This window comes from Nomascus leucogenys, chromosome 4 (assembly GCF_006542625.1).
Source record: "Nomascus leucogenys isolate Asia chromosome 4, Asia_NLE_v1, whole genome shotgun sequence".
Classification (NCBI taxonomy): domain Eukaryota; kingdom Metazoa; phylum Chordata; class Mammalia; order Primates; family Hylobatidae; genus Nomascus; species Nomascus leucogenys.
In genome coordinates this window covers 100134630-100160280 of record NC_044384.1, presented here as the reverse complement: position 1 = coordinate 100160280, position 25651 = coordinate 100134630, and the positions used below count along the sequence as shown (strand labels likewise).

The window sequence follows — 25651 nt, the reverse complement described above, 5'->3', positions numbered from 1 at the left end:
CTCCTGTACACTACTTACTACTCAGTCTAATTGCTAGTCCTCAGGTGCTTGGGGAAGCCTGCATGAGTTGCTAGAATGTCAGGAACATACCATATAGTTAATGTAGCGATTGTAAATAGGATTTTTAAAAAATTACACTTTCCAGCCTGGGCCACATAGACCCTGTCTCTACAAAAAGTGAAAAAAAGTTAGCTTGGTGTGGTGGCGCATGCCTGTAGTCTTAGCTACTGGGTTGGCATGTGGGGGTGCTGAGATGAAAGAATCGCTTGAGCCTGGGAGGTAGAGACTGCAGGCTGCAGTGAACCGAGATCTCACCACTGTACTCCAGCTGCCTGGGTGACAAAATGAGACCTTGTCTTAAAAAAAATATATGTGTGTTTATATACTTGTAGGTATTGACTACATAGAAATATAATAGATTTTTATTTATTTTTTGAGATGGAGTCTTGCTGTGTCACCCACGCTGGAGTTCATTGCAGCCTCCGCCTCCCCTGTTCAAGCATTTCTGCCTCAGCTTCCTGAGTAGCTAGGATTACAGGTGTATGCCACCATGCCAGGCTAATTTTTGTATTTTTAATAGTGATGGGGTTTCACCATGTTGGCCAGGCTGGTCTTGAACTCCTGACCTCAGGTGATCTGCCCCTCTCAGCCTCCCAAAGTGCTGGGATTACAGGCATGAGCCACTGTGCCCAGACTAAAATAGATTTTTCTTTATTGATCTTTCATGTAGCCACCTTACTGAGCTCCCCCTTTTTTTTTTTTGAGACGGAGTCTTGCTCTGTAGCCCAGGCTGGAGTGCTGTGGCGCGGTCTTGGCTCACTGCAAGCTCTGCCTCCCGGGTTCCCCCCATTCTCCTGCCTCAGCCTCCCAAGTAGCTGGGACTACAGGCGCCTGCTACCACACCTGGCTAATTTTTTGTATTTTTAGTAGAGATGGGGTTTCACCATAGCCAGGATGGTCTGGATCTCCTGACCTCGTGATCCGCCCGCCTCAGCTTCCCAAAGTGCTGGGATTATAGGCGTGAGCCACTGCGCCCAGCACTGAGCTCCCTTTATGTCTGGTAGTTTGAGTATAGATTTTCTATGTTGAAATAATGTAATCCTTGACTCTTTAAAGTTTTCTTTCTTTGTTCCAGTCCCTTTGCCTTTTTTTCGTCTTACTTATTGTAGACTCCAGTTTGATGTTGAGAGAAACACTGACTGACAGCGTGCAACCTTATCTTGTTCTGAATTTAAAGGATATGCTCCCAGTCATACTGTGTGGGGCTTGTTTCTAGTAGACTCTCTTTATCCAGTGAAAGTTTTCTTCAAGTTTGCTAAGAGTTTGTTCGCTTTTGTAATCATGAATAGGTTCTGAATTTTATCACAGCCTTTTCTGCGTTTCTTTTTTTTTTTTTAATGACAGTCTCAGTCTGTCACCCAGGATGGAGTGTAGTGGTACCATCACAGCTCACTGCAGCCTCGAACTCCCAGGCTGAAGCTTTCCTGAATAGCTGTGACTATAGGCATGCATCACCATCTTCTGCATTTTTAGAGATAGTTATGTCTGTTGACCCTGTTGGCTCTTTCTTCTGTTTGATTAGTTCCTCGTATGTTTGTACGTTCAGATTGTGAGTAAGGCTTTATCTGTGGGAATCTCACATGGCCTGGGTTGAGATATGTGCCTGAGCTATTTTGCATTTGCTTCTAGGCATCTAAGATGTATCATTTGCCTAGGACCACTTTAGTTTTGGTTAATTTCTTGGACAGTGTAGGTAAGTATATGTTTAAACCTCAAACTGATTTGAGGGCCGACTGATGATTACAGGCTCCCATTTTGTCTCCATCCTCCAACCTAGGTTGATGCAGCTTTTATGTTGTCTTCTGTATTGGCTGGCAGATTTTTTTGTAGTTCACTCTTTCATGAGATTGTAACTCCTTAAGGTCCTGGCTTTAGGTAGAGGTCATAGTTACTCCTTTTTAGCTTTTTTGAGCCCAAGGCATTATCTCTTATCTTTTATTTGTTCCCCAAGATTGGCAACCTCTTCTACCAGAACTGCTGCAGTGTCAGCTCTCAAGAGTATTAGTCTGTGTTTTCAGTTTGTTTTTCATTCTTGGTCCTTGGGGGTTTATATTACCTTTTTATAAGCATAGCTGTGAATCATTTAAAAAGGACAGTTATCATAATTTTATCCACATTTCTAGGTGTTTTGCAGTGGGATAAGTTGCAGGGTCTCTTAACCGCCAAGGTACCAAGTAGGAAGTTCTTGTCCAACTTGTTAGATGTACCTTTTTCATTGTGTTATCTTGTTGGTTTCTACCAGTTATTCAAGTACTTCCTCTCAGTACTTTTTTTTGTTAACTTTTGCAATTTTTTTGTTTTTGCAGATAATAATTTTACAGGCTTTTGCTGCAAAAATGGAATCAGTAGGGAAGCTATAAAATGACATACTTAATCTTGGTTTGTGTTAATTCTGAAATTTGAAATGGGTGTATTTCATAGTTATTGATCAAGATAGCAGCAGCACTAAAGGTGTTTGTGAAACGACATGGGTCTTTTTCATCGTTTTATGTGAGTGGTGTTTTTCAGAGTCTATCCAAGCTCAAAATACGTAATTGTTCTTTTAATTTTAATATTTTATTTACTGTAAAGAGTAAACTCCAGTTGGTATAGTATTAATATGTAGTAAAAAATCTAAGTAGAAGCCTTTTCAGTACGTCATATCCAAGCTAGCACAAAAAATAATTTAGTGCAGAAATAGGAGAATCCCTTGAGCCCAGTAGGTCGAGGCTGCAGTGAGCTATGTTGGTGCCACTGCACTTGAGCCTGGGTGACAGAGCAAGACCCTGTCTCAAAAAAAAAAAAAAAAAAACAAAACAGGAATATCTTAAAAATGGGGACATTTGGATGTGAAGGTGAAGTTCTGCTGACACTTAACTCCTGTCAGAATTGTTATGGTAGCTCATGTTTTTTATCTTTAGTTAGTGGGAGAGATGATGAGATTCTAGAAATGGAAGTGGCTGCGGTGTGGGGCATTTGGTAGTTTATTACTTAGTATGGCTGAGTGGCAGCCTCCAGCCCTGGTTTATAATGTTCTGCAGCTGTCACCGTTGACTTAGCTGGGCCTTTTATTCAGCTTCACTGTTATGTAACAGTGAGTTGCACTCCTCATTCTTGTATGCTGTGGTGAGCAGGAGGGAGGATTAGCTCCTCATCCTGTCCTTTTTCTGTCATTCACTTCTCTTCCCTTTTTTGGACAGACATTTTTATTTTGGCTGCAGTGCTGGGGAAATGTCCACTTGAGACTAGGTCATAAGAATGTTTAATAACTACTTGTTGATTGAATAACCAGAAGATTGTAACTTCATTAACCCTCCTACTCAAATGCAGGCCTAGAGTCTCTGTCCTTGAGATTTGGCAGTTTTTTCTAGGTGTTCCACTTTTATTCTTCACTCTCGGTCAACTAGATTGTCTGAGACAATGAATATTAACAACTGTTATAGGGTGACACAGTGAGCACTGGTGAGGCAGGGATTTGGGGTTTAATTCCAGGCTGCAGCCCCATGGTTAGAAACTATGCAGACCTACATGGTGCTCTTAACTGCCCTAGGATGAATGAGTATCCTTGAGCAGTAGGGTACCAGGTTGGAGAGTGTAGAAGTGTTCAGGGCAGGATGTGTAATTAGGAAAGAAAATGCATTGTAAATTTCCTGGTGGAGAATGTAGTGCTATCTTTCATTTTTGTGTTAGGGATATAATTTTATATTATCATATGTTTTAATTTGGTATTTATTCAAATTGTCAACCTTAAATAATGCATTTCAGAGGATATGATTAAGTATGGAGTTTATTTGAGTGCAAAGCTTGAGGATTGCCACCTGGAAACACTGAGTCCAAGCAAATGGGGTCAGCATTCCAAAGTGGAGGAGTTAAGGTTTCACTTTTGTAGGTAGAGATAGAGAAGTTCCAGCAGGATTATAGCATTTTCTACAGAAGACCAATGCATATCTACAACCATTTGATTGGTTACAGATTGCTACATTTCAAGCAAGATTACTTTATTACTTAGTAAGTAGGGGCAGGGATCTGAGAGGTCTTATCTCTAGTGCCACTGGTCTTCCTAATAATTTACAGAAAAAAATATAGAAGTTATAGCTGCATGCCAAGTCACTCAGGCAGAATAACCACATTCCTCTCAAGGCTCAGAATAATTTAAAATTCTAACAGCTTTAAGTTTGAATTATTTATTTTCACAAAATGATGCAGACTTCTTTGATGGCCCAAAATGGTATTTTTGTTGATTCTCTGTGTTTTTTTTTCTAGACGGAGTCTTGCTCTGTCACCCAGGCTGAAGTGCAGTGGTGCAATCTCAGCTCACTGCAGCCTCCACCTCCCAGGTTCGAGCAGTTCTTCTACCTCAGTCTCCCAAGTAGCTGGGATTACAGGCATCCACTACCACGCCCAGCTAATTTTTGTATTTTTAGTAGAGACTGGGTTTTACCTGTTGGCCGGGCTGGTCTTGAACTCCTGACCTCATGATCCGCCCGCCTTGGCCTCCCAAAGTGCTGGGATTACAGGCATGAGCCACTGTGCCCGGCCTAATTCTCTCTGTTTTTGAGTCAAATAGTCTTACTGCTTTTTGTTCTTATCTGAGTTCTTTTATTTGATGCATATATTTGTGCATCATAGTGCCTGGCGCAGTGTCTTTTTAATTTATATTTTTATATATGCTAACATTTTATTTATTATTATTTGTTTTATTTTATTGTATTTTCAAGACACAGTCTCACTCTGTTGGCTGGAGTGCAGTGAAGTGATCACAATTCACTGCAGCCTTGACTCCCTGGGCTCAAAATACTTCCACTTCACCTTCCTGAGTAGCTGGGTCTACGGACGTGCACCACTATGCCCAGCTGATTTTTTAGTATTTTATAGAGACAGGGTCTCACTATGTTGCCCAGGCTGTTCTCAAACTCCTGGCCTCAAGTGATCCTCCTGCCTTGGCCTCCTAAAGTGTTGGGATTACAGGTGTGAGCCACTGTGCTCAGCCTTTTGAATTTTTTTTTTTTTTTTTTTGAGACAGTCTCACTCTTACCCAGGCTGGAGTGCAGTGGCACGATCTCAGCTCACTGCAGCCTCTGCCTCCTGGGTTCTAGCAATTTTCCTGCCTCAGCTTCCTGAGTACCTGGGATTACAGGCTCCTGCCACCACGCCTGGCTAACTTTTGTATTTTTAGTAGAGACGGGATTTCACCATCTTGGCCAGGCTGATCTTGAACTCCTGACCTCTTGATCCACCTGCCTCGGCCTCCCAAAGTGCTGAGATTTACAGATGTGAGCCACTGCACCTGGCCCTCTTTTAAATTTTTATTTATTTATTTATTTATTTATTTAGAGACAGAGTCTTGCACTGTCGCCCAGGCTGAAGTGCAATGGCGTGATCTCAGCTCACTGCACCCTCTGCCTCCTGGGTTCAAGTGATTCTCCTGCCTCAGCCTCCCAAGTAGCTGGGATTACAGGTGTATGCCACCACACCCAGCTAATTTTTGTATTTTTAATAGAGATGGGGTTTCACCACGTTGGCCAGGATGGTCTTGATCTCTTGACCTCGTGATCCGCCTGCCTCTGCCTCCCAAAGTGCTGGGATTACAGGCGTGAGCCACCGGTGCCCAGCCCTATTTTTAAGAATCAATGTTTTGTCATTGCCATGGTGTCTTTATACAGAAAATGCATAGGCTTTTATTTATTTGTTTATTTTTGAGATGGAGTTTTGCTCTTGTTGCTGAGGTGGAGTGCAATGGCATGATCTTGGCCCACTACAATCTTCGTCTCAGGGATTCAAGCGATTTTCTTGCCTCAGCCTCCTGAGTAGCTGGGATTACAGGCGCCTGCCACCGTGCCTGGCTAATTTTTGTATTTTAGTAAAGATGGGGTTTCACCATGTTGTCCAGGCTGGTCCCGAACTCCTGACCTCAGGTGATACACTTGCCTCAGCCTCCCAAAGTGTTGGGATTACAGGAGTAAGCTGCTGCTCTCAGCCAGAAAATGCGTAGGCTTTGAACTAAATAAATTGTTTGCATTTCTGCCTTTCCCTTTGATCATCATTTTTTTTCTCCAAAATAAAGGTCAGCCACCTTTTCCATTAAAATATTTTCTCAGGCTTTTAGTTCATCCCAGCCTTTGCCCCTTGTTCCCTCTACTGTGACAATATTTCCTGACCATAAGGTCCTTGTATGAATTATTTTGGTCTTTGTACCTCCCATTTTGGTGTCTAATGAAATTTGGCTTTGTCTCTGTGGAATACCTGCTTTTTTTTTTTTTTTTTTTTTTTTTTTTTTTTTTTAAAGACATAGTTTTGCTCTGTTGTCCAGGCTGGTGTGCAGTGGTGCGATCTTGGCTCACTAGAACCTTCGCCTCCCGGGTTCAAGCAATTCTGCCTCAGCCTCCCAAGTAACTGGGACTATAGGTGCATCACTATTTTTAGTAGAGATGGGATTTCACTATGTTGACCAGGGCGGTCTCAAACTTCTGACCTCAGGTGATCTGCACACCTGGGCCTCCCAAAGTGCTGGGATTACAGGCGTGAACCACCATGCCTATCCTCAAATAGCTTATTTATCTGATGAGTGGTGTGACATGCATAGTTGGGTATGTGTACGTGTACGCATGCACACGCTCATGGCATTTTCTAGTCTTTGACAGGTGCCGCTTCTTCCCAAGAATTAACATCTATTATTTTCCACTTATAGAAATAGGGTTTTTTTTCTTTTTTACTTTATTATTTATTATTTATTTATTTATTTATTTTTGGAAATAGAATTTTTCTGCACTTCCTCTTACTTGCAAAATCTGTAGTCTGGATTTTGTTCAGACTCCATATACTTTTCCCCAGAGAATAGGAGTATTTGTTTAAAAGAAGCCTTTTTTCTACTTCACTATTTTGGTTTTAAGTGAAATGTACACTGTCTTTCTCATCTATCTTTGCTAATATTCACTTGTTACTGTTTTCTTCAGTATTTATGTCCAGCATTAGACTAGAGAGAGACTTACAGGGCTCTATACATTACTTGTACATATGTAACTGTGATTGGTTAGAAGTGGTGTAAATCTGGCCAGGCAATGGTGGCTCACGCCAATAATCTGAGCACTTTGGGAGGCCGAGGTGGGTGGATCACCTGAGGTCAGGAGTTCGAGACCAGCCTGGCCAACATGGTGAAACCGCCCCCCCTCCGTTTATATTAAGAATACAAACATTAGCCAGGCGTTGTGGCGGGCACCTGTAATCCCAGCTACTCAGGAAACTAAGGCAGGAAAATCGCTTGAACCCGAAAGATGGAGGCTGCAGTGAGCCGAGATTGTGCCACTGCACTCTAGCATGAGTTTCAGAGTGAGACTCCGTCTTAAAAAAAAAAAAAAAAAAGGCTGGACATGGTGATTCACGCCTGTAATCCCAGCTACTTGGGAGGCTGAGGCACATGAATTGTTTGAACCTGGGAGGCGGAGGTTGCAGTGAGCTATGATTGTGCCACTGCACTCCAGCCTGGGCGACAGAACAAGACATCTCAAAAAAAAGTAAAAGGTGCTATAAATCTTTTTTTTTTTTTGAGATGGAGTCTTGCACTGTCACCCAGGCTCGAGTGCAGTGGCATGATCTCGGCTTACTGCAACCTCCGCCTTACGGGTTCAAGCGATTCTCCTGCTGCAGCCTCCCGAGTAGTTGGGATTACAGGTGCCTGCCACCATGCCCAGCTAATTTTTTGTATTTTTAGTAGAGATGGCATTTCACCATGTTGGCCAGGCTGGTCTCGAACTCCTGACCTTGTGATTCACCCGCCTCAGCCTCCCAAAGTGCTGGAATTACAGGTGTGAGCCACCGCGCCCGGCAATAGGTGCTATAAATCTTAAGCTCTCTTATTTCTACAGTGCTGAGATATGTGTGTGTGTGTATATGTGTGTGTGTAGGAGCCTAAAACAGAAACAGAAAATGTGGGCACATTTTCTTTGTCCATAAAGTAATAGTGAAATATGTAATCTAGATGGATACATAAGTCTCTTTACAAGATTCTTCAGAACTGGGCCACATCCATACACAGAGAGAGGGCAAGCTGGTGAGTACAATTTCTACCTGCTTGTGGGGTGCTGTTTATTTATGTCATTGATCATGCCTAGAGCCTTCCAGAGACAAGCCAAGTGAGACTTTTTCCTCAGAGATGGTTCTAGTTCCTGCTGTGCTCAGAGGAAGAAGGAAAGAGACTCACCCCTTTAGAAGGTAGGCTTAATTAGCCTTTTTAACCCTAAGTCATTGTGTCTTAAAGGAAAGGAAGTTTGTTACTAATTTGTTATTGACTAACTACAGAGAATAGTCAGTTAGGTTATATTTCAAATCTATCTATTTTTTTTTTTTTTTGAGATGGAGTCTTGCTCTGTTGCCCAGGCTGGAGTGCAGTGACACAATCTCACTGCAACCTCCACCTCCTGGGTTCAAATGATTCTTCTGTCTCAGCCTCCAAGTAGCTGGGATTACAGGCATGCGCCACCACGCCCGAGTAGGTGGGACTATAGGTGCGTGACCACCCCTGGCTAATTTTTGTATTTTTAGTAGAGATGGGGTTTTGCCATGTTGGCCATGCTGGTCTCGAACTCCTGACCTCAGGTGAGCTACTGCGCCCAGCCCAAATCTATACTTTGAAGTGAGATATTTTGGGATTTGTTAAGTGTTTAAATCTTTGGAGAACTAGGGAAAGAAATTTTTATTTTCTTCCTTGTAATTGTCTTTTAGAAAGTTATTTATTTATTTTTTAAAATTATACTTTAAGTTCTAGGGTATATGTGCACAATGTGTAGGTTTGTTACATATGTATATATGTGCCATGTTGGTGTGCTGCACCCATTAACTCGTCATTTACATTAGGTGTATCTCTTAATGCTATCCCTCCCCCCACCCCCACCCCACAATAGGCCCCAGTGTGTGATGTTCCCCACCCCGTGTCCAAGTGTTCTCATTGTTCAGTTCCCACCCATGAGTGAGAACATGCAGTGTTTGGTTTTCTGTCCTTGTGATAGTTTCCTTAGAATGATAGTTTCCAGCTTCATCCATGTCCCTACAAAGGACATGAACTCATCTTTTTTAATGGCTGCATAGTATTCCATGGTGTATATGTGCCACATTTTCTTAATCCAGCCTATCATCGATGGACATTTGGGTTGGTTCCAAGACTTTGCTATTGTGAATAGTGCCGCGATAAACATAACATGTGCATGTGTCTTTATAGCAGCATGGTTTATAAACCTTTGGGTATATACCCAGTAATGGGATGGCCGGGTCAAATGGTATTTCTAGTTGTGGATCCTTGAGGAATCGCCACACTGTCTTCCACAATGGTTGAACTAGTTTACAGTCCCACCAACAGTGTAAAAGTGTTCCTATTTCTCCACATCCTCTCCAGCACCTGTTGTTTCCTGACTTTTTAATGATGGCCATTCTAACTGGTGTGAAATGGTATCTCATTGTGTTTTGATTTGCATTTCTCTGATGGCCAGTGATGATGAGCATTTTTTCATGTGTCTTTTGGCTTCATAAATGTCTTCTTTTGAGAAGTATCTGTTCCTATCCTTTAACCACTTTTTGATGGGGTTGTTTGATTTTTTCTTGTAAATTTGTTTAACTTCTTTGTAGATTCTGGATATTAGCCCTTTGTCAGATGGGTAGATTGTAAAAATTTTCTCACATTCTGTGGGTTGCCTGTTCATTCTGATGGTCATTTCTTTTGCTGTGCAGCAGCTCTTTAGTTTAATTAGATCCCATTTGTCAATTTTGGCTTTTGTTGCCATTGCTTTTGGTGTTTTAGTCATGAAGTCCTTGCCCATGCTTATGTCCTGAATGGTATTGCCTAGGTTTTCTTCTAGGGTTTTTTTGGTTTTAGGTCTAATATTTAAGTCTTTAATCCATCTTGAATTAATTTTTGTATAAGGTGTAAGGAAGGGATCCAATTTTAGCTTTCTACATATGGCTAGCCAGTTTTCCCAGCACCATTTATTAAATAGGGAATCCTTTCCCCATTTCTTGTTTTTGTCAGGTTTGTCAAAGATCAGATGGTTGTAGATGTGTGGTATTATTTCTGAGGACTCTGTTCTGTTCCACTGGTCTATATCTCTGTTTTTGTACCAGTACCATGCTGTTTTGGTTACTGCAGCCTTGTAGTATAGTTTGAAGTCAGGTAGCGTGATGCCTCCAGCTTTGTTCTTTTGGCTTAGGATTGTCTTGGCAATGCGGGCTCTTTTTTGGTTCCATATGAACTTTAAAGTAGTTTTTTTCCAATTCTGTGAAGAAAGTCATTGGTAGCTTGATGGGGATGGCATTGAATCTATAAATTACCTTGGGCAATATAGCCATTTTCACGATATTATTCTTCCTATCCATGAGCATGGAATGTTCTTCCATTTGTTTGTGTCCTCTTATATTTCGTTAAGCAGTGGTTTGTAGTTCTCCTTGAAGAGGTCCTTCACGTCCCTTGTAAGTTTGAATTCCTAGGTATTTTATTCCCTTTGTAGCAATTGTGAATGGGAGTTCATTCATGATTTGGCTCTCTGTCTGTTATCGGTGTATAGGAATGCTTGTGATTTTTGCACACTGATTTTGTATCCTGAGACTTTGCTGAAGTTGCTTATCAGCTTAAGGAGATTTTGGGCTGAGACAGTGAGGTTTTCTAAATATACAATGATGTCATCTGCAAACAGGGACAATTTGACTTCTTCTTTTCCTAATTGAATACGCTTTATTTCTTTCTCTTGCCTGATTGCCCTGGCCAGAACTTCCAACACTATGTTGGATAGGAGTGGTGAGAGAGGGCATCCCTGTCCTGTGCCAGTTTTCAAAGAGAGTGCCTCCAGTGTTTGCTCATTCAGTATGATATTGGCTATGAGTTTGTCATAAATAGCTCTTATTATTTTGAGATATGTTCCATCAATACCTAGTTTACTGAGAGTTTTTAGCATGAAGGCTGTTGAATTTTGTCAGAGGCCTTTTCTGCATCTATTGAGATAGTCATGTGGTTTTTGTCTTTGGTTCCGTTTATATGCTGGATTATGTTTATTGATTTGTGTATGTTGAACCAGCCTTGCATCCCAGGGATGAAACCAACTTGATCGTGATGGATAAGCTTTTTGATGTGCTGCTGGATTCGGTTTGCCCGTATTTTTTGAGGATTTTTGCATCCATGTTCATCAGGGATATTGGTCTAAAATTCTCTTTTTTTGTCGTGTCTCTGCCGGGCTTTGGTATCAGGATGATGCTGGCCTCATAAAATGAGTTAGGGAGGATTCCCTCTTTTTCTGCTGATTGGAATAGTTTCAGAATGAATGGTACCAGCTCCTCTTTGTACCTCTGGTAGGATTCAGCTGTGAATCCATCTGGTCCTGGACTTTTTCTGGTTGGTAGGCTATTAATTATTGCCTCAATTTCAGAGCCTGTTATTGGTCTATTCAGGGATTCAGCTTCTTCCTGGTTTAGTCTTTGAAGGTTGTATGTGTCAAGGAATTTATCCATTTCTTCTAGATTTTCTAGTTTATTTGTGTAGAGGTGTTTATAGTATTCTCTGATGGTAGTTTGTATTTCTGTGGGATCGGTGGTGATATCCCCTTTATCATTTTTATTGTGTCTATTTGATTCTTCTCTCTTTTCTTCTTTATTAGTCTTGCTAGCTGTCTATCAAGTTTGTTGATCTTTTCAGAAAACCAGCTCCTGGATTCACTGATTTTTTTTGAAGGGTTTTTTGTGTCTCTATCTCCTTCAGTTCTGCTCTGATCTATTTCTTGCCTTCTGCTAGCTTTTGAATATGTTTGCTCTTCCTTCTCTAGTTCTTTTAATTGTGATGTTAGGGTGTCAGTTTTAGATCTTTCCTGCTTTCTCTTGTGGGCATTTAGTGCTGTAAATTTCCCTCTACACACTGCTTTAAATGTGTCCCAGAGATTCTGGTATGTTGTGTCTTTCTTCTCATTGGTTTCAAAGAACATCTTTATTTCTGCCTTCATTTCGTTATGTACCCAGTAGTCATTCAGGAGCAGGTTGTTCCATTTCCATGTAGTTGAGTCGTTTTGAGTGAGTTTCTTAATCCTGAGTTCTAATTTGATTGCACTGTGATGTGAGAGATAGTTTGTTATAATTTCTGTTCGTTTACATTTGCTGAGGAGTGCTTTACTTCCAACTATGTGGTCAATTTTGGAATAAGTGTGATGTGGTGCTGAGAAGAATGTATATTCTGTTGATTTGGGGTGGAGAATTCTGTAGATGTCTATTAAGTCTGCTTGGTGCAGAGCTGAGTTCAATTCCTGGATATCCTTGGTAAGTTTCTGTCTTGTTGATCTGTCTAATCTTGACAGTGGGGTGTTAAAGTCTCCCATTATTATTGTGTGGGAGTCTAAGTCTCTTTGTAGGTCTCTAAGGACTTTATGAATCTGGGTGCTCCCATATTGGGTGGATATATATTTAGGATAGTTAGCTCTTCTTGTTGAATTGATCCCTTTACCATTATGTAATGGCCTTCTTTGTCTCTTTTGATCTTTGTTGGTTTAAATTCTGTTTTATCAGAGACTAGGATTGCAACCCCTGCTTTTTTTTGTTTTCCATTTGCTTGGTAGATCTTCCTCCATCCCTTTATTTTGAGCCTGTGTGCGTCTCTGCTTCGGCTCACACTCCATGGGCTCCACCCAGTGTCCGACAAGCCCCAGTGAGATGAACCTGGTACCTCGGTTGGAAATTCAGAAATCACCCATCTTCTGTGTCGCTTACGCTGGGAGCTGTAGACTGGAGCTGTTCCTATTTGCCATCTTGGAACCTCCCCCCAGTTATTTATTTTTGCCTCTAAATACTTTATTATTTCATTCATAGACACATCATTATGTATTTCCTAAGAACATTCTGTTACATAACCACAGACCAATTCTCAAAATCAGGAAATTTAATATTGATACAATACTATTATCTAATTTATATTCTATACTCAATGGCATCAGTTGTCCCTAGCTATTATTTCCCCTAGGCTTTTATAGCTATTTTCTCCCCCACACTCCACCCCTGCCCCTCCCCTGGTCCAGGATCTAACCCAGGATCCAACCCAGGATCCCTCATTGCATTTAGTCTATTATAATCTGAAACAGTTTTTGGAGGATTATTTTACATACATGTTGAGGTATACACAGGTAGTCCCAGGATCCTTGTCTTCTAATTCTCATTCTGATCCTGACTTCCTCATGGCATTCTAGGGAACGGTGCTGCTTCCTTGAGAGGAAAAGGATTGTGTTTGAATATAACTCATTTGTGTAATTCAGTTCCTATGCATTTTAGTAGCAACTAATAGATTTGGTAGCCTGAGGAGGTATGTTGGCCAAGGGAGAGGAGATAGACTGCTGATGGTTAGGCTGCTGATGGAATGTATTTTGAACTGCTCAGATCACTAATGATCTTCATTGGTTCTGCTGGTTTTGAAGCAGGATATTTCCCTGACCCCCTCATGGGTGGGAACTGGAGTGCGTGGGGACCAGCAGGAGTGAACTCCGCTCACTCGCTGCTGTACTCATCATGGAAGGGGGAGCACTGGTGAGTGGGTGCAGGAGCTGGGGCTAGTGCTTTTGGGCACTGGGAAGAGCAAACTCTTTATTGGCCCCGTGGCAGCATCTAGGGGAGGGTGCCTGTGACCCCTGAAGCCCCAGAGGAAGTGTTGCAATACTCTTTTAGCTTTGTAATCTGTGGACGGCTTAAGTGTTAACAGCTCAGTGGAGGGTCCATGTGACAGCCTCTTGCACCCACCCTCATAGCACCTGAGTTCTTGTTCGGTGTCCAGGAAGAATGAGGTCATACGAACGAATTGAAGGTGGTAAATGCGGGGGATTTTATTGCTGATGAAAGTGGCTGTCAGCCAGAAGGGGAGCTGAAAAGGGGACAGAGTGGGACTGTAATCTTCCCCTGTAGGCCTTCCCTGGCTGGACTCCTCTCCGAAGCTACACCATCAAGCTGTCCCTCTGAAGTCAAGCCGCTTTTCTGTGACATCCAGCCATAGTCTCTGATGCACACCTGCTTCTCCTCTCTCTGCAGGCTGAGCCTGGGCTTTTTTTTTTTTTTTTTTTTTGAGACGGAGTCTCACTGTGTCGCCCAGACTGGAGTGCAGCGGCGCAATCTCGGCTCACTGCAAGCTCCGCCTCAAGCCTGGGGTTTTTATGGGTGCAGGATGGGGGGCAGGGCGGGCTATGGGTGATTTTGGAAAAGGAAACATTTGAGTTGGAAAACCAATGGAAGTTCTCACTTTGGGCCGTGGTTCCAGGCTTGAGGGTGGGGCCCTTGCCAGGGACCTGCCCTCTTCTGCCCAGAATTTCTCTGCCTCCTGTTCCTATCCTAGTTCTCATTATCAGTTTTATTATTACTTAAAATATGGAAAACAGTTTTCTCCTAATTCTCATTATCAGTTTTATTATTACTTAAAATATGGAAAACAGTATCTGAAACGAATTTGGTTCATGTGAGATTCTTGTCTTCCTTTGTGAATTGAGGGGGTGAAACTCACTACGTATTTCCATTTACAAACCCTGTACCATTTAATTACTAAGTCAACTAGAAATGTGACATTTAGTAGTTTAAAGGTACAGTTTAGGGGCATGTGTTCTCAGGACCTCTGAGGCTATATCACAGGCAAACAAAAAAGTTAAATAAGTAGTATATAGATAAGAAAAGGTACAGTTTACCTGTTGTGTTGAAATAATTCCACAGTTTAATTTTACACATGGGAAGTCAAGAAATCCATCTTCAAACTTTCTGTTGCATTTTGCAGATAGAAACTTTTTACCCTTATTTGCCACTTAAATCCTTGTGACACTATATTTCCAACACCAACAATCACTTCTCCAAACAGCACCATGGTGTTTCCAACACTAACAACCAATTTTCCAATTCTCTGGACACCAACTAGATGTTCAGCAGTATTCAATTCTGACACTGCCGGGAGTTGGAGCAGATACCGCAGGCTAAGGGCTCAGTATTGCAACAACACCCCCACTTTAGACACTAGTCTCAAGTCTTGGCCCACCAGTAACTTCTGACCAACCAGCTATGCATAGGGCATTCCCAAGACCCCTCCTCAGGTTTAATAATTTGCCTGAATGGCCCATAGAGCTCAGGAACACATTTTGCTTAGATTTACCTGTTTCTCATAAAGGATACAACTCAGGAACGGTGAAGTGGAAGAGATGCCAAGGACAAGATATGGAGGGAGTGGAGCGCAGAGCTTCTGTGCCCTATCCTGGAGTGTCACCCTCCCAGCACTTTGACGTGTTCTCCAATCTGGAAGTGCTCTGAATCTCACTGTTCAATAATTTTTATAGAGATCAATTTCCAGCCCCCACAACCCTACTTCTTAGAGTTCAGTGGGTGGAGCTGAAAGTTCCACCCTGTAGTCCCCTGGTCATTCTAGGGACGGGGTCTTTCTAGGTCTTTTGAGTCCCATCCTGAGGCTATCTAGGGGCCCCACCCTAAGTTTATTAGCATAAACTCTGGTGTGATCAAAAGGGGCTGATTATAAATAACAAAAGACACTTCTATCACTTAGGAAATTCCAAGGGTTTTAGGAGTTCTGTGCTGGGAACCTGGGACAGAGACCAAATGTATTTTGTCTTATATGCAAAGCACCACAAAGGGCCTGCAGCTGACTAACATTACCATTGATTTTAGAACTGTGGGAAGCAGAGCCAACAGAGTTTACTCCTGTCTCAGCCCTTCTCCATTTTAAACCAGTTGTGGATAGCAGATTCAGTGGTAAAAGTGAAAATTTGATTTTGCAAATGCAGCATTAACTTCAGTCATTGAGAAAGCTTGCCTTTGATGGCTATTTACATATGTAAAATAACCTATCAATAATACGTTTGTAAAATACATATATCATTTATGTATCAGATTAATCTTATATTTTGTTGTTGTTGTTGTTGTTGTTGTTTTGAGATGGAGTCTCGCTCTGTTGCCCAGGCTGGAGTACGGTGGCGCAATCTCGGCTCACTGAAACCCCTGCCTTCTGGGTTCAAGCGATTCTCCTGTCTCAGCCTCCCAAGTAGCTGGGACTACAGGCGCATGCCACCACACCCAGCTAATTTTTTCTATTTTTAGTAGAGATGGGGTTTCACCATGTTAGCCAGGATGGTCTCGATCTCCTGACCTTGTGATCTGCCTGCCTTGGCCTCCCAAAGTGCTGGGATTACACGCGTGAGCCACTGTGCCCGGCTTGTTGTTGTTTTGAGACAAAGTCTCACTGTTTCCCAGGCTGGATGGAGGGCAGTGACACGATCACAGCTTACTGCAGTCTCAACCACGGGCTTCCCAGGCTGGTCTCAAACTTCTGGGCTCAAGCATTCCTCCCATCTTGGCCTCCTAAAGTGCTGGGATTATAAGGCGTGAGTTACCATGCCTGGCCTATTTGAACACAATATGGAACGGTTCAAATATTTTATGATGTTCACATGTAATTTGGTCCTCTGCATATTATATTTTAAAAATGTAAAAATTCTTGGATGGGTGCGCTGGCTCATGCCTGTAATCCTAGCACTTTGGGAGGCCGAGGCAGGTGGATCACCTGAGGTCAGGAGTTCGAGACCAGCCTGGCCAACATGGTGAAACCCCGTCTCTACTAGTAATACAAAAAATTATCTGGATGTGGTGGCAGGTGCCTGTAATCTCAGCTACTCGAGATGCTGAGGCAGGAGAATTGCTTGAACCCGGGAGGTGGAGGTTGCAGTGAACCAAGATTGTGCCATTGGACTCTAGCCTGGGTGACAGAGGAAGACTCTAAAAAAAAAAAGTAAAATTTTTTCTTTGTGACCCCTGAAAATTTGAGGGAGATCATAGATCTTAGAGTTTTGTAGTCTTAGAACAGCAGTTCTCAAACTTTTTGCTCTTAGGACCCTCTTATACTCTTAAAAGTTATTGAGGCCTCCAGTGAGCTTTTGTTTATGTGGGTTATACCTATTAATATTTGCATATTTGTTGTATCAGAAATTTAAGAATGTTAATGTATCTTTTTTTTTTTTTTTTTTTTTTTTTTTGAGACGGAGTCTTGCTATATCGCCAGGCTGGAGTGCAGTGGCACGATCTCGGCTCACTGCAACCTCCGCCTCCCGCCTCCGGGGTTCAAGCAATTCTCCTGCCTCAGCTTCCTGCGTAGCTGGGATTACAGGCATGTGCCACTACGCCCAGCTAATTTTTGTATTTTTGGTAGAGATGGGGTTTCACCATGTTGGCCAGGGTGGTCTCGATCTCCTGACCTCGTGATCTGCCCACCTCGGCCTCTCAAAGTGCTGGGATTACAGGCATGAGCCACCATGCCCGGCCAAGAATGTTAATATATCTTAAAAATTAATAAACTTAACTGTTAGCAAATAACCTTTTTAATGAAAAATATTTTCTAAAACAATAAAATTGGAAGAGTAGAATTGTTTTACACATTTGAAAATTTGAAGATGTCTGGCTACATAGAGACCGCTAGATTCCTAGATCTCCTTCAACATATAGCCTGTTGTGACTTATTGTTTTGATGTTGACTTACTGTATTGTTGAAGCACATGAAGAAAAAGGAGCCTCACACAGAAATGTAGTTGGAAAAGGAAGACATGTGTTTTAATAAAGCCTTTTAAGATTGTGTGTATTCTTTGGTACTATGCCAAAACTGTAACAAGTGGTAGCTTCTTTTTTTTTTTTTTTTGAGTCTCGCTCTTCTTGCCCAGACTAGAGTAGAGTGCAATGGCCCGATCTCGGCTCACCACAACCTCCACCTCCCGGGTTCAAACAATTATCCTGCCTCAGCCTCCCAAGTAGCTGGGATTCCAGACATGTACCACCACGCCCAGCTAATTTTTTTTTTTTTTTTTTAGTAGAGACGGGGTTTCTCCATGTTGGTCAGGCTGGTCTTGAACTCCCAACCTCAGGTGATCTGCCTGCCTCGGCCTCCCAAAGTGCTGGGATTACAGGCATGAGCCATCATGCCCGGCCGACAAGTGGTAGCTTCTTAAAGGTTATTTGTAATACAGAGTTTGAAAAAATTACCTCAAGGAATTTTTTTGTACTTCGTTAACATAAAAATCCATTTTTTATCTTGCACTTTGAATGGCTTTTTTTTTTTTTTTAATTGGGGTAGCCTCTTGAGCCAGAGTGGGCTCAGAGACTCCTTGAATGGCTCTTTAAACCATAATTTTGACATTGTTGTTCCATTGAAAGGGTCTTGGGGGCTCCCAGGGGTTCCCAGACCACACTTTGAGAATTGCTGTTTTAGAAGCTGGAAGAGATCTTGAAGATTAACTCAGGCCCATTTCTCCCCTGGGTTGGAATAAGAGGAGTGATTGAAGCTGAGGGAGGACTGACTTGCCCAAAGTCATGCATCTAGTTATTCATAGAGCTGTGGCTGGAATTAGGTTTCTTGAGTGATTCTGTAAACATGTCTCTAGTGCTGTGCTAGGTTCTGATTCCTTGGGCCGGGCTCCATTGTGCTATCTTTTGGAGGTAGTTGTCTCCTGTGGAGAGAGTTGTCTCCTGCGGCCCTGGTCCTTCGAGTCTTGAATGCATTTGTTCACCTTTTGTTTCTTATTTTCTCTTAAGTTTCAGATTGCCAAAATCATCATTATATTTCCAAGTAAAATGTTGAGCTGTTGTGTCAGTTTTGCTCTGTGGCTGCCTTTGTGTGTATCTAAATTTTTTTTAAGTAACTGGTAGACACTCAAAAGGCATTGGGCTACATGGAGGTTTGAAGTATGCATTGGGTGTGATTGGAGTAGTGTCTGTTTTGCATAGGAAGGCATTTGGAAAGAACTTTAACAATACACAGTGGATCTCTCAGCAGACTGGAAGAATTCTGTGGGTACTTGGTGAGTACTATACTCCGTATAGTACTCTATAGTACTATATATACTATATATATATATGTGCTACATATACTATAATATGTATACTCTGTAGTACTTACTATAGAGTAACTGAACTTTTTCTTTTGTCTTTGAATTATATAAATTCCTTGTCTATTTTTTTTAAGGGTATTGACCAAAGCTTTGGACTGAATGTTTTCCTGCTGTTCTTTTTTTAAAAATTTTATTTATTTATGTATTTTTTGAGACTGGCTCTATTACCTAGGCTGGAGTACAGTGGTACAGTCATGGCTCATTGCAGCCTTAACCTCCCGGGCTCAAGTGATCCTCCCACCTCAGCCTCCCAAGTAGCTGGGACTACAGGTACACACCACTATGCCTGGCTAATTTTTTTTTTTTTTTTTGTAGAGATGGGGTCTTCTCTACAAAAAAGCCCAGCCCAGGCTGGTCTCAAACTCCTGGGCTCAAATGATTCTCCTGCCTCAGTCTCCCAAAGTGTTGGGATTACAGGAGTGAGCCACCATGGCCTGTTTTTCTACTCTTAAAAGACTTTCTTCCCCTTGTAAATTAGCCCAAATCCAGTGTTTTGTATAGATATTCTTCAAGAAAAAAAACAAGTCATTTGCACTTGCTGTGGAGTTGCTTTGAGACCATTTGACAGAATTTAGTACTACTGAAGATCACCAAAATTAATAAGGACATGGCAGTCTGGGAAGGATCCTTTTATTTAAAAGGAACAATCATGATGCTATCAAGGACCATAATGACATCTTTGAAATTTCATGAGCTGCCTCACAATGATGAGGCAGCGTGTGTGCTCGGAGTCTTATGATTTCAGTGTGAACTCTGCAAGCTTGGTGGTCTGCTTTGTGAACAAATGCTTTGTTTGTGTGTGTGTTTCCTCTTGTGTATATCCTAATATCCCCACCTTGCCATGCCTCATGTCTCTAAGGCCTGTACCTGCATGATTAATTCTGCTGATTGTTGGCCAGGTGGCACTCCATTGACAGGTGGCATTGTCTTTGAACTGAGCAAGGCAGAACAACATTTTCCTTCACTCTCAAGATTGCTATGAGGTGCTAGGCTAGGATTGGCTATGGGTTTTTTCATAATTACAGCCTCCTTTTAACAAACCCAATATATTAAACTGTAGACTTATTAAAACACTTAGGGGTTGAATATTTGCTTTTCAGAGCGGTCCTCTTTAGAGTTCCTTTAAATAGCTAGTTCTCCAGTTTCATTAAAATATAATTTGATTCCCAGAACTTGCATTGTAGGAACACAGGTCCTCATTAAGGTGCAGCATACCCATTATTGCTCTCCTGGTTTCTGTGTATTAGAGGCAGAGCCCCTTGTCACTGGAGATTGTAGCAGTGTTTTGCCTAGAATGAGGAGCAAATGAGGGAGATGGATTATTTTCTTTATTACCACCCTGCCCCCACCGCCACCAACCATGTCTGTCTAACAGTTCTACTAAGAGCTGAGTACTGAATCAAGGCTGCCTTGTGTTCTGAAAGGCTATGCCCACATAGAGGTATGTGTGTGTGAGGTGGAGCCCCTTAGAGAAAAATACAGTTGACTGCTGCTGCCCACCAAGACCAGCCTTTCCTCCTTTTCACTTGTTGCTTAGGCTCAAGTGATCCTCCTGCCTCAGTCTCCCAAGTAGCTGGGACTACAGGTGCACACCACCATGTCCAGCTAGTTTTTGTATATTTTATAGATATGGGCATTGCTGTGTTGCCCAGGCTTGTCTTGAACTCCCGGGCTCAAGCAATTCCCCCACCATGGCCTCCCAAAGTGCTGGGATTACACGCATGAACCACCACACCAGGCTCTTTGATGCCTTTTTTTTTTTTTTTTTTTTTTTTTGGGAAGTCTCTGTCGCCACCACACAATTTCTTCTCTAGAATGACAGGCATTCAGATTGCCTAAAAGTACTTGCTAAATAAAAATGGTTCTCTAAAATCAGCCAAGCACACTGCAAAGAAAACACTTTTTTTTTTTTTTTTGAGATGGAGTTTCACTCTTGTTGCCCAGGCTGGATCTCAGCTCACTGGAACCTCCACCTCCCGGGTTCAGGCGATTCTCCTGCCTCAGCCTCCTGAGTAGCTGGGATTACAGGCAGGTGCTACTATGCCTGGCTAATTTTGTATTTTTAGTAGAGATGGGGGTTTCACCATGTTGGTTGGGCTGGTCTTGAACTCCTGACCTCAGGTGATCTGCCCACTTCAGCCTCGCAAAGTGCTGGGATTACAGATGTGAGCCACCATGCATGGCCAAAACATTCTTATCTCAAGGAGTCTAGGATGAAAGACAGAGGTTGTGCTGATTACAACCATTGACTTCCAAGCACAGAGTAGTTACTGATGAATATACTAACATTCAGAAATAAATTTCACTGCAAATATTAAGAAGTAAATTTTACTTCCAAAGTTGTTGATATCTAATTGATTTACTACTTCCTTTCTAAAACCTATTAAATGAACCAGTGACACAGGATAGTCATTTCTTTTTTTTTTTTTTCTTGAGATGGAATCTCGCTGTGTCGCCCAGGCTGGAGTGCGGTGGCGCAATCTCGGCTCACTGCAAGCTCCGCCTCTCAGGTTCACGCCATTCTCCTGCCTCAGCCTCCCGAGTAGCTGGGACTACAGGCGCCCGCCACTACGCCTGGCTAATTTTTTGTATTTTTTAGTAGAGACAGGGTGGTTTTGATCTCCTGACCTCGTGATCCGCCCGCTTCAGCCTCCCAAAGTGCTGGGATTACAAGCGTGAGCAACCACGCCCGGCCGGATAGTCGTTTCTACAGAGATTTAAAATCTGCCAGGTCACTAAGTGAATGGTAGCTCAGCATTAATTATATGAATTTGTATTTGTCGATCACATTTGTCCCCTGTCCCTTGATGCCCTTTGCAGATGTTTTTGGAAGTGAGTTATTAATGCAAAAATTTAAATTTTATTACTAGATCATTTCACAGCTGTTTTTTACTTTGTCTTGAGAGGCTAAGTACATGAACCATCTGCACACACACACTCATAATTCCTGTTATTTCTAACTCTGAACAATCTTTAAGTTCTAGTTTTCCAAAACTCTAAATAATCTAGTTTGCTTTTCTTCTTTTCTGTTCAGGAGAAGATAGATGTCATGTTTCAAATTATCTGAAGCTTAGTAAGAGATTGCAGTTCTGCAGTACTTTTTATGTTAAATGACTAGAGACTTGTACTTCAGTTTTTATTTTGGGAGATAGGAATTTGAGGATGATCTGATTGTTGATGTATTTATCTGCAGCAGTTTGTCTTACAAAAGATGATTTATGGCCGGGTGCGGTGGCTCATGCCTGTAATCCCAGCACTTTGGGAGGCCGAGGCAGGTGGATCATGAGGTCGGGAGATCGAGACCATCCTGGCTAACGCGGTGAGACCCCTGTCTCTACTAAAAATACAAAAATTAGCCGGGCGTGGTGGCACACCTGTAGTCCCAGCTACTTGGGAGGCTGAGGCAGGAGAATGGTATGAACTCAGGAGGTGGAGCTTGCGTAAGCCAAGATCATGCCACTGCACTGCAGCCTGGGTGACAGAGTGAAACTGCATCTCAAAAAAAAAAAAAAAGAAAAGAAAAGAAAATTTGAAATATACAGAAAAAATGGAAAGAATTGGTCAGCGAATTCACTAGTTAACATTTTGCTATATTTACTTTATCAAAGAGCTACCCAACTAGCCATCTCTTTACCATGGTTTTTATTTTTTTACCTTCAAGAAGGAATGGCCTTTACAGCTAATAGTAAAGTGATAAGAGAGACAAACAGACAAGCACAGTGCCTGACACATGGTAGACATAGTATAGCAGGTTAGCAAATGACGGACTGAATGTGAATGAATGAATGACTTGGGTAAAATATACTTCTAGCTCCTGAGTACTCCCAACCACTCCTCCTCTGCCGTTGGTGCTCACTCTTCCTGGAACACACTCCCTCAAGATGTCTTTGTGGCTTCCTTCCTTCCTTTTGGTTTCTGCTCAGTGAGAACTTCACTGACCTCCCCTATATAAACTAGCAGCTCCTCCTGCCACACACCAGCCCTAAGTACTGCCTGCATGCTTTGTTCTGCTTCCTGCTGTGTCCCCAAACTCTAGAATAGCACCTGCGATTATATACAACCGTTCCTCCATGTACAATGGGGTTACATCCTGACAAATGCATCGTAAGTTGAAAATATTGTAAGTTGAAAGTCTATTTAATACACCTAACCTACTGAACATCATAGTTTGGGCTAGACTACCTTAAAGGTGCTCAGAACACAACACTGTCTTAGCCAGGCATGGTTGTATGTGCCTGTCGTCCTAGCTACTCAGGAGGTCTTAGGCAGAAGGATTGCTTGAACCCAGGAATTTGAGGCTGCAGTGAGCTATGATTGTGCCACTGCACTCCACGCACACTCCAGTCTGGCCAACAGAGCTGGACCTTGTCTAAAAATAAATAAATAAAATAAAGTGCACTTACATTGTCTACAGTCAAAGTCATCTGGCAGCACAGAAAACTGCACACTTCATGATAGCATGGTGGACTGGAAGCTTCGGCTTGTTGCCGCTACTCAGCATTGCCAGAGAGTATAGTTCCATGTGTCACTAGCCTGGGAAAAATTTAAAATTTGAAGCACAGTTTCTACTGAATGTGTGTCATTTTCGCACAATTGTAAGTTAAACCATCGCAGGTTGGGGACTCTATATACGTGTGTGTGTGTGTGTGTGTGTGTATATATATATATATATATATATATACATACACATGTATGTATATGTATAAATAGATACAGAGAGTTGGTGCTCAGGAAACAGTTGATACAGGAAGGAATGAACAAATGAGAATTCCAAGGTTTATACTTTTGTTGTTATTGTTACTTTAAGGTGTTTTCTTGTCAAAATAGCCAAGAGATGTTTGAGCTATGCAGAGTCACTAAAACATGTCTCAGAGCCAGAACACTCATAGGGAAGGTTGTGATTTGGATACGGTTAGCTTGCCTTGCTTAGAGAAGTTCCAGGGTATTCATGTTCAGCATTTTTTTCTTTGTTTTTCTTTTGGAGACAGAGTCTCACCTCATCGCTCAGGCTGGAGTGCATTGGCGCCATCTTGGCTCACTGCAACCTCTGCCTCCCCGGTTCAAGCAATTCTTATTCCTCAGCCACCTGAGTAGCTGGGATTACAGGTGTGTGCCACCATGCCTGACTAACTTTTGTATTTTTAGTAGAGATGGATTTTCACCATGTTGGCCAGGCTGGTCTCGAACTCCTGACCTCAAGTGATCCACCCACCTTGGCCTCCCAAAGTGCTGGGATTACAGGCATGAGCCACTGTGCCCAGCTAGCATTTTTTTCTTTGAAAGACTTGTGTTCCTAAGCAAAACCCTTGGTGATTCTGATGCCTCTCATCCTCCTCCTAGCACCCCTGCAGTGGACCATGAGTTGGTAATGCCCACTGAGGACCTCTGGGAGCCATGTCAGACGAATCTGCCTCAGGGAGCGATCCAGACCTGGACCCGGACGTGGAGCTGGAGGATGCGGAAGAGGAGGAGGAGGAGGAGGAGGTGGCAGTGGAGGAGTGTGACAGGGATGATGAAGAAGAACTGCTGGATGGTAAGTGCGCTCTATTGAGTGACAGAAGTTGCCTTATATTTTCCTCCAATGGAATTTTTGCTGGGAGACCTTGGTGTTTCCAGTTAGATTTCTTAGGCCATCCATAGTGGGAAGATAGAGACTAGGAACTGAGATGCAATGAATTCAGATGCCCATTCCTAGGAAATGGATTATTGTTCCTGCACATAAGCTTTGTTTTACTGCTGGAAGAACCTTTAGCCTTTAGCTTGTCTCTGACAGATGTATGGACTCAGGTCCAGAGATTCGAGTGTTGCATACTTGCTCAGGTCATGGAGGAGTCAATGGCAGAGTTCCTATGGTAAGACTTTGCAGTCTGGAGGCCATAGGCTCTTCAGGTAGATGTGAAGGTAACTGTGAGTGGTCTGTAAGTTTTCTGAAATTATACATACAATTCTGCTGTGTGTACATGAGGGAATTGTCCGGGCAGAGATTCTCAGACAGGTTCACAACTTCAGAAAGCTCACTGCATTGCCTGCAGTGCTGCGCTACCTCTTGGCCATTCCAGTGACTATAAATTGCCCCTACTGGGAGGGCACTACATCTCCATAGCTGGTAGACCCCCTTTTGATGCCTTCTATTTGGTTTGCTCAGCTCACTCCTTCCTTTGCCCTCAGCTTCTTGAAATGGCATTGGACTTTTAATGCTCAGTCTAATGTTAGGTTATTTGGCCAGCCACAAGGCTTCTCAATTAATTCCAGCCTTTTATGGCATAGGATTTAGTTGTTTGTAAGCTTCCTACTAACTGAGGAATAGGGTTTTTGTCTGTTCATAACAGATCCCCTAGTGGGACTGAATGTTGTATTAGATCATCTAATTACTTGAATCTGAAGGAACGTAGAAAAATGCACTCCTGCCGTTCTCCAGATTCCAGGAGGATGAGCACTGATCCCCTGTCTTTGCTGATGTTTACTATCTTCAGTTCTCATTCATCCTAACAGCTGTCATATGGCTTGGGAATCCGTTTGCCCTCCTTTATACTGTCCAAAAGCCTCTCTCCATTTCTGCAGGGAAATGACCATTCACTTTTATCCCTCCAATAGCATTTGCTGTCCGTTGCTAGCTTATTCAGTTGGAGTCTCATTTCTAGAAAGTAGAATGCATAGAAATAATGGAAGACAGTAATGTTTGCTTGGCTCTCATT

The 25651-nt window shown here is 42.4% G+C and overlaps 1 protein-coding gene across 3 annotated transcripts in view; it reads left to right on the top strand.

Moving 5' to 3' along the window:
- The window catches only part of RAD54L2 (RAD54 like 2), a 126078-nt gene that overhangs the window by 27469 nt on the left and 72958 nt on the right, over nucleotides 1–25651 (top strand). For 2 of the 3 annotated variants that reach the window (XM_030811673.1, XM_003257126.4), the window contains one exon: nucleotides 24297–24489. In XM_030811673.1, the coding sequence (XP_030667533.1) occupies nucleotides 24351–24489 (139 nt within the window). In that variant the 5' untranslated portion in view covers nucleotides 24297–24350. Of the gene's footprint in view, nucleotides 1–8147; nucleotides 8248–24296; nucleotides 24490–25651 lie in introns of all 3 variants that reach the window. The other variant, XM_030811674.1, reaches the window with a different exon arrangement.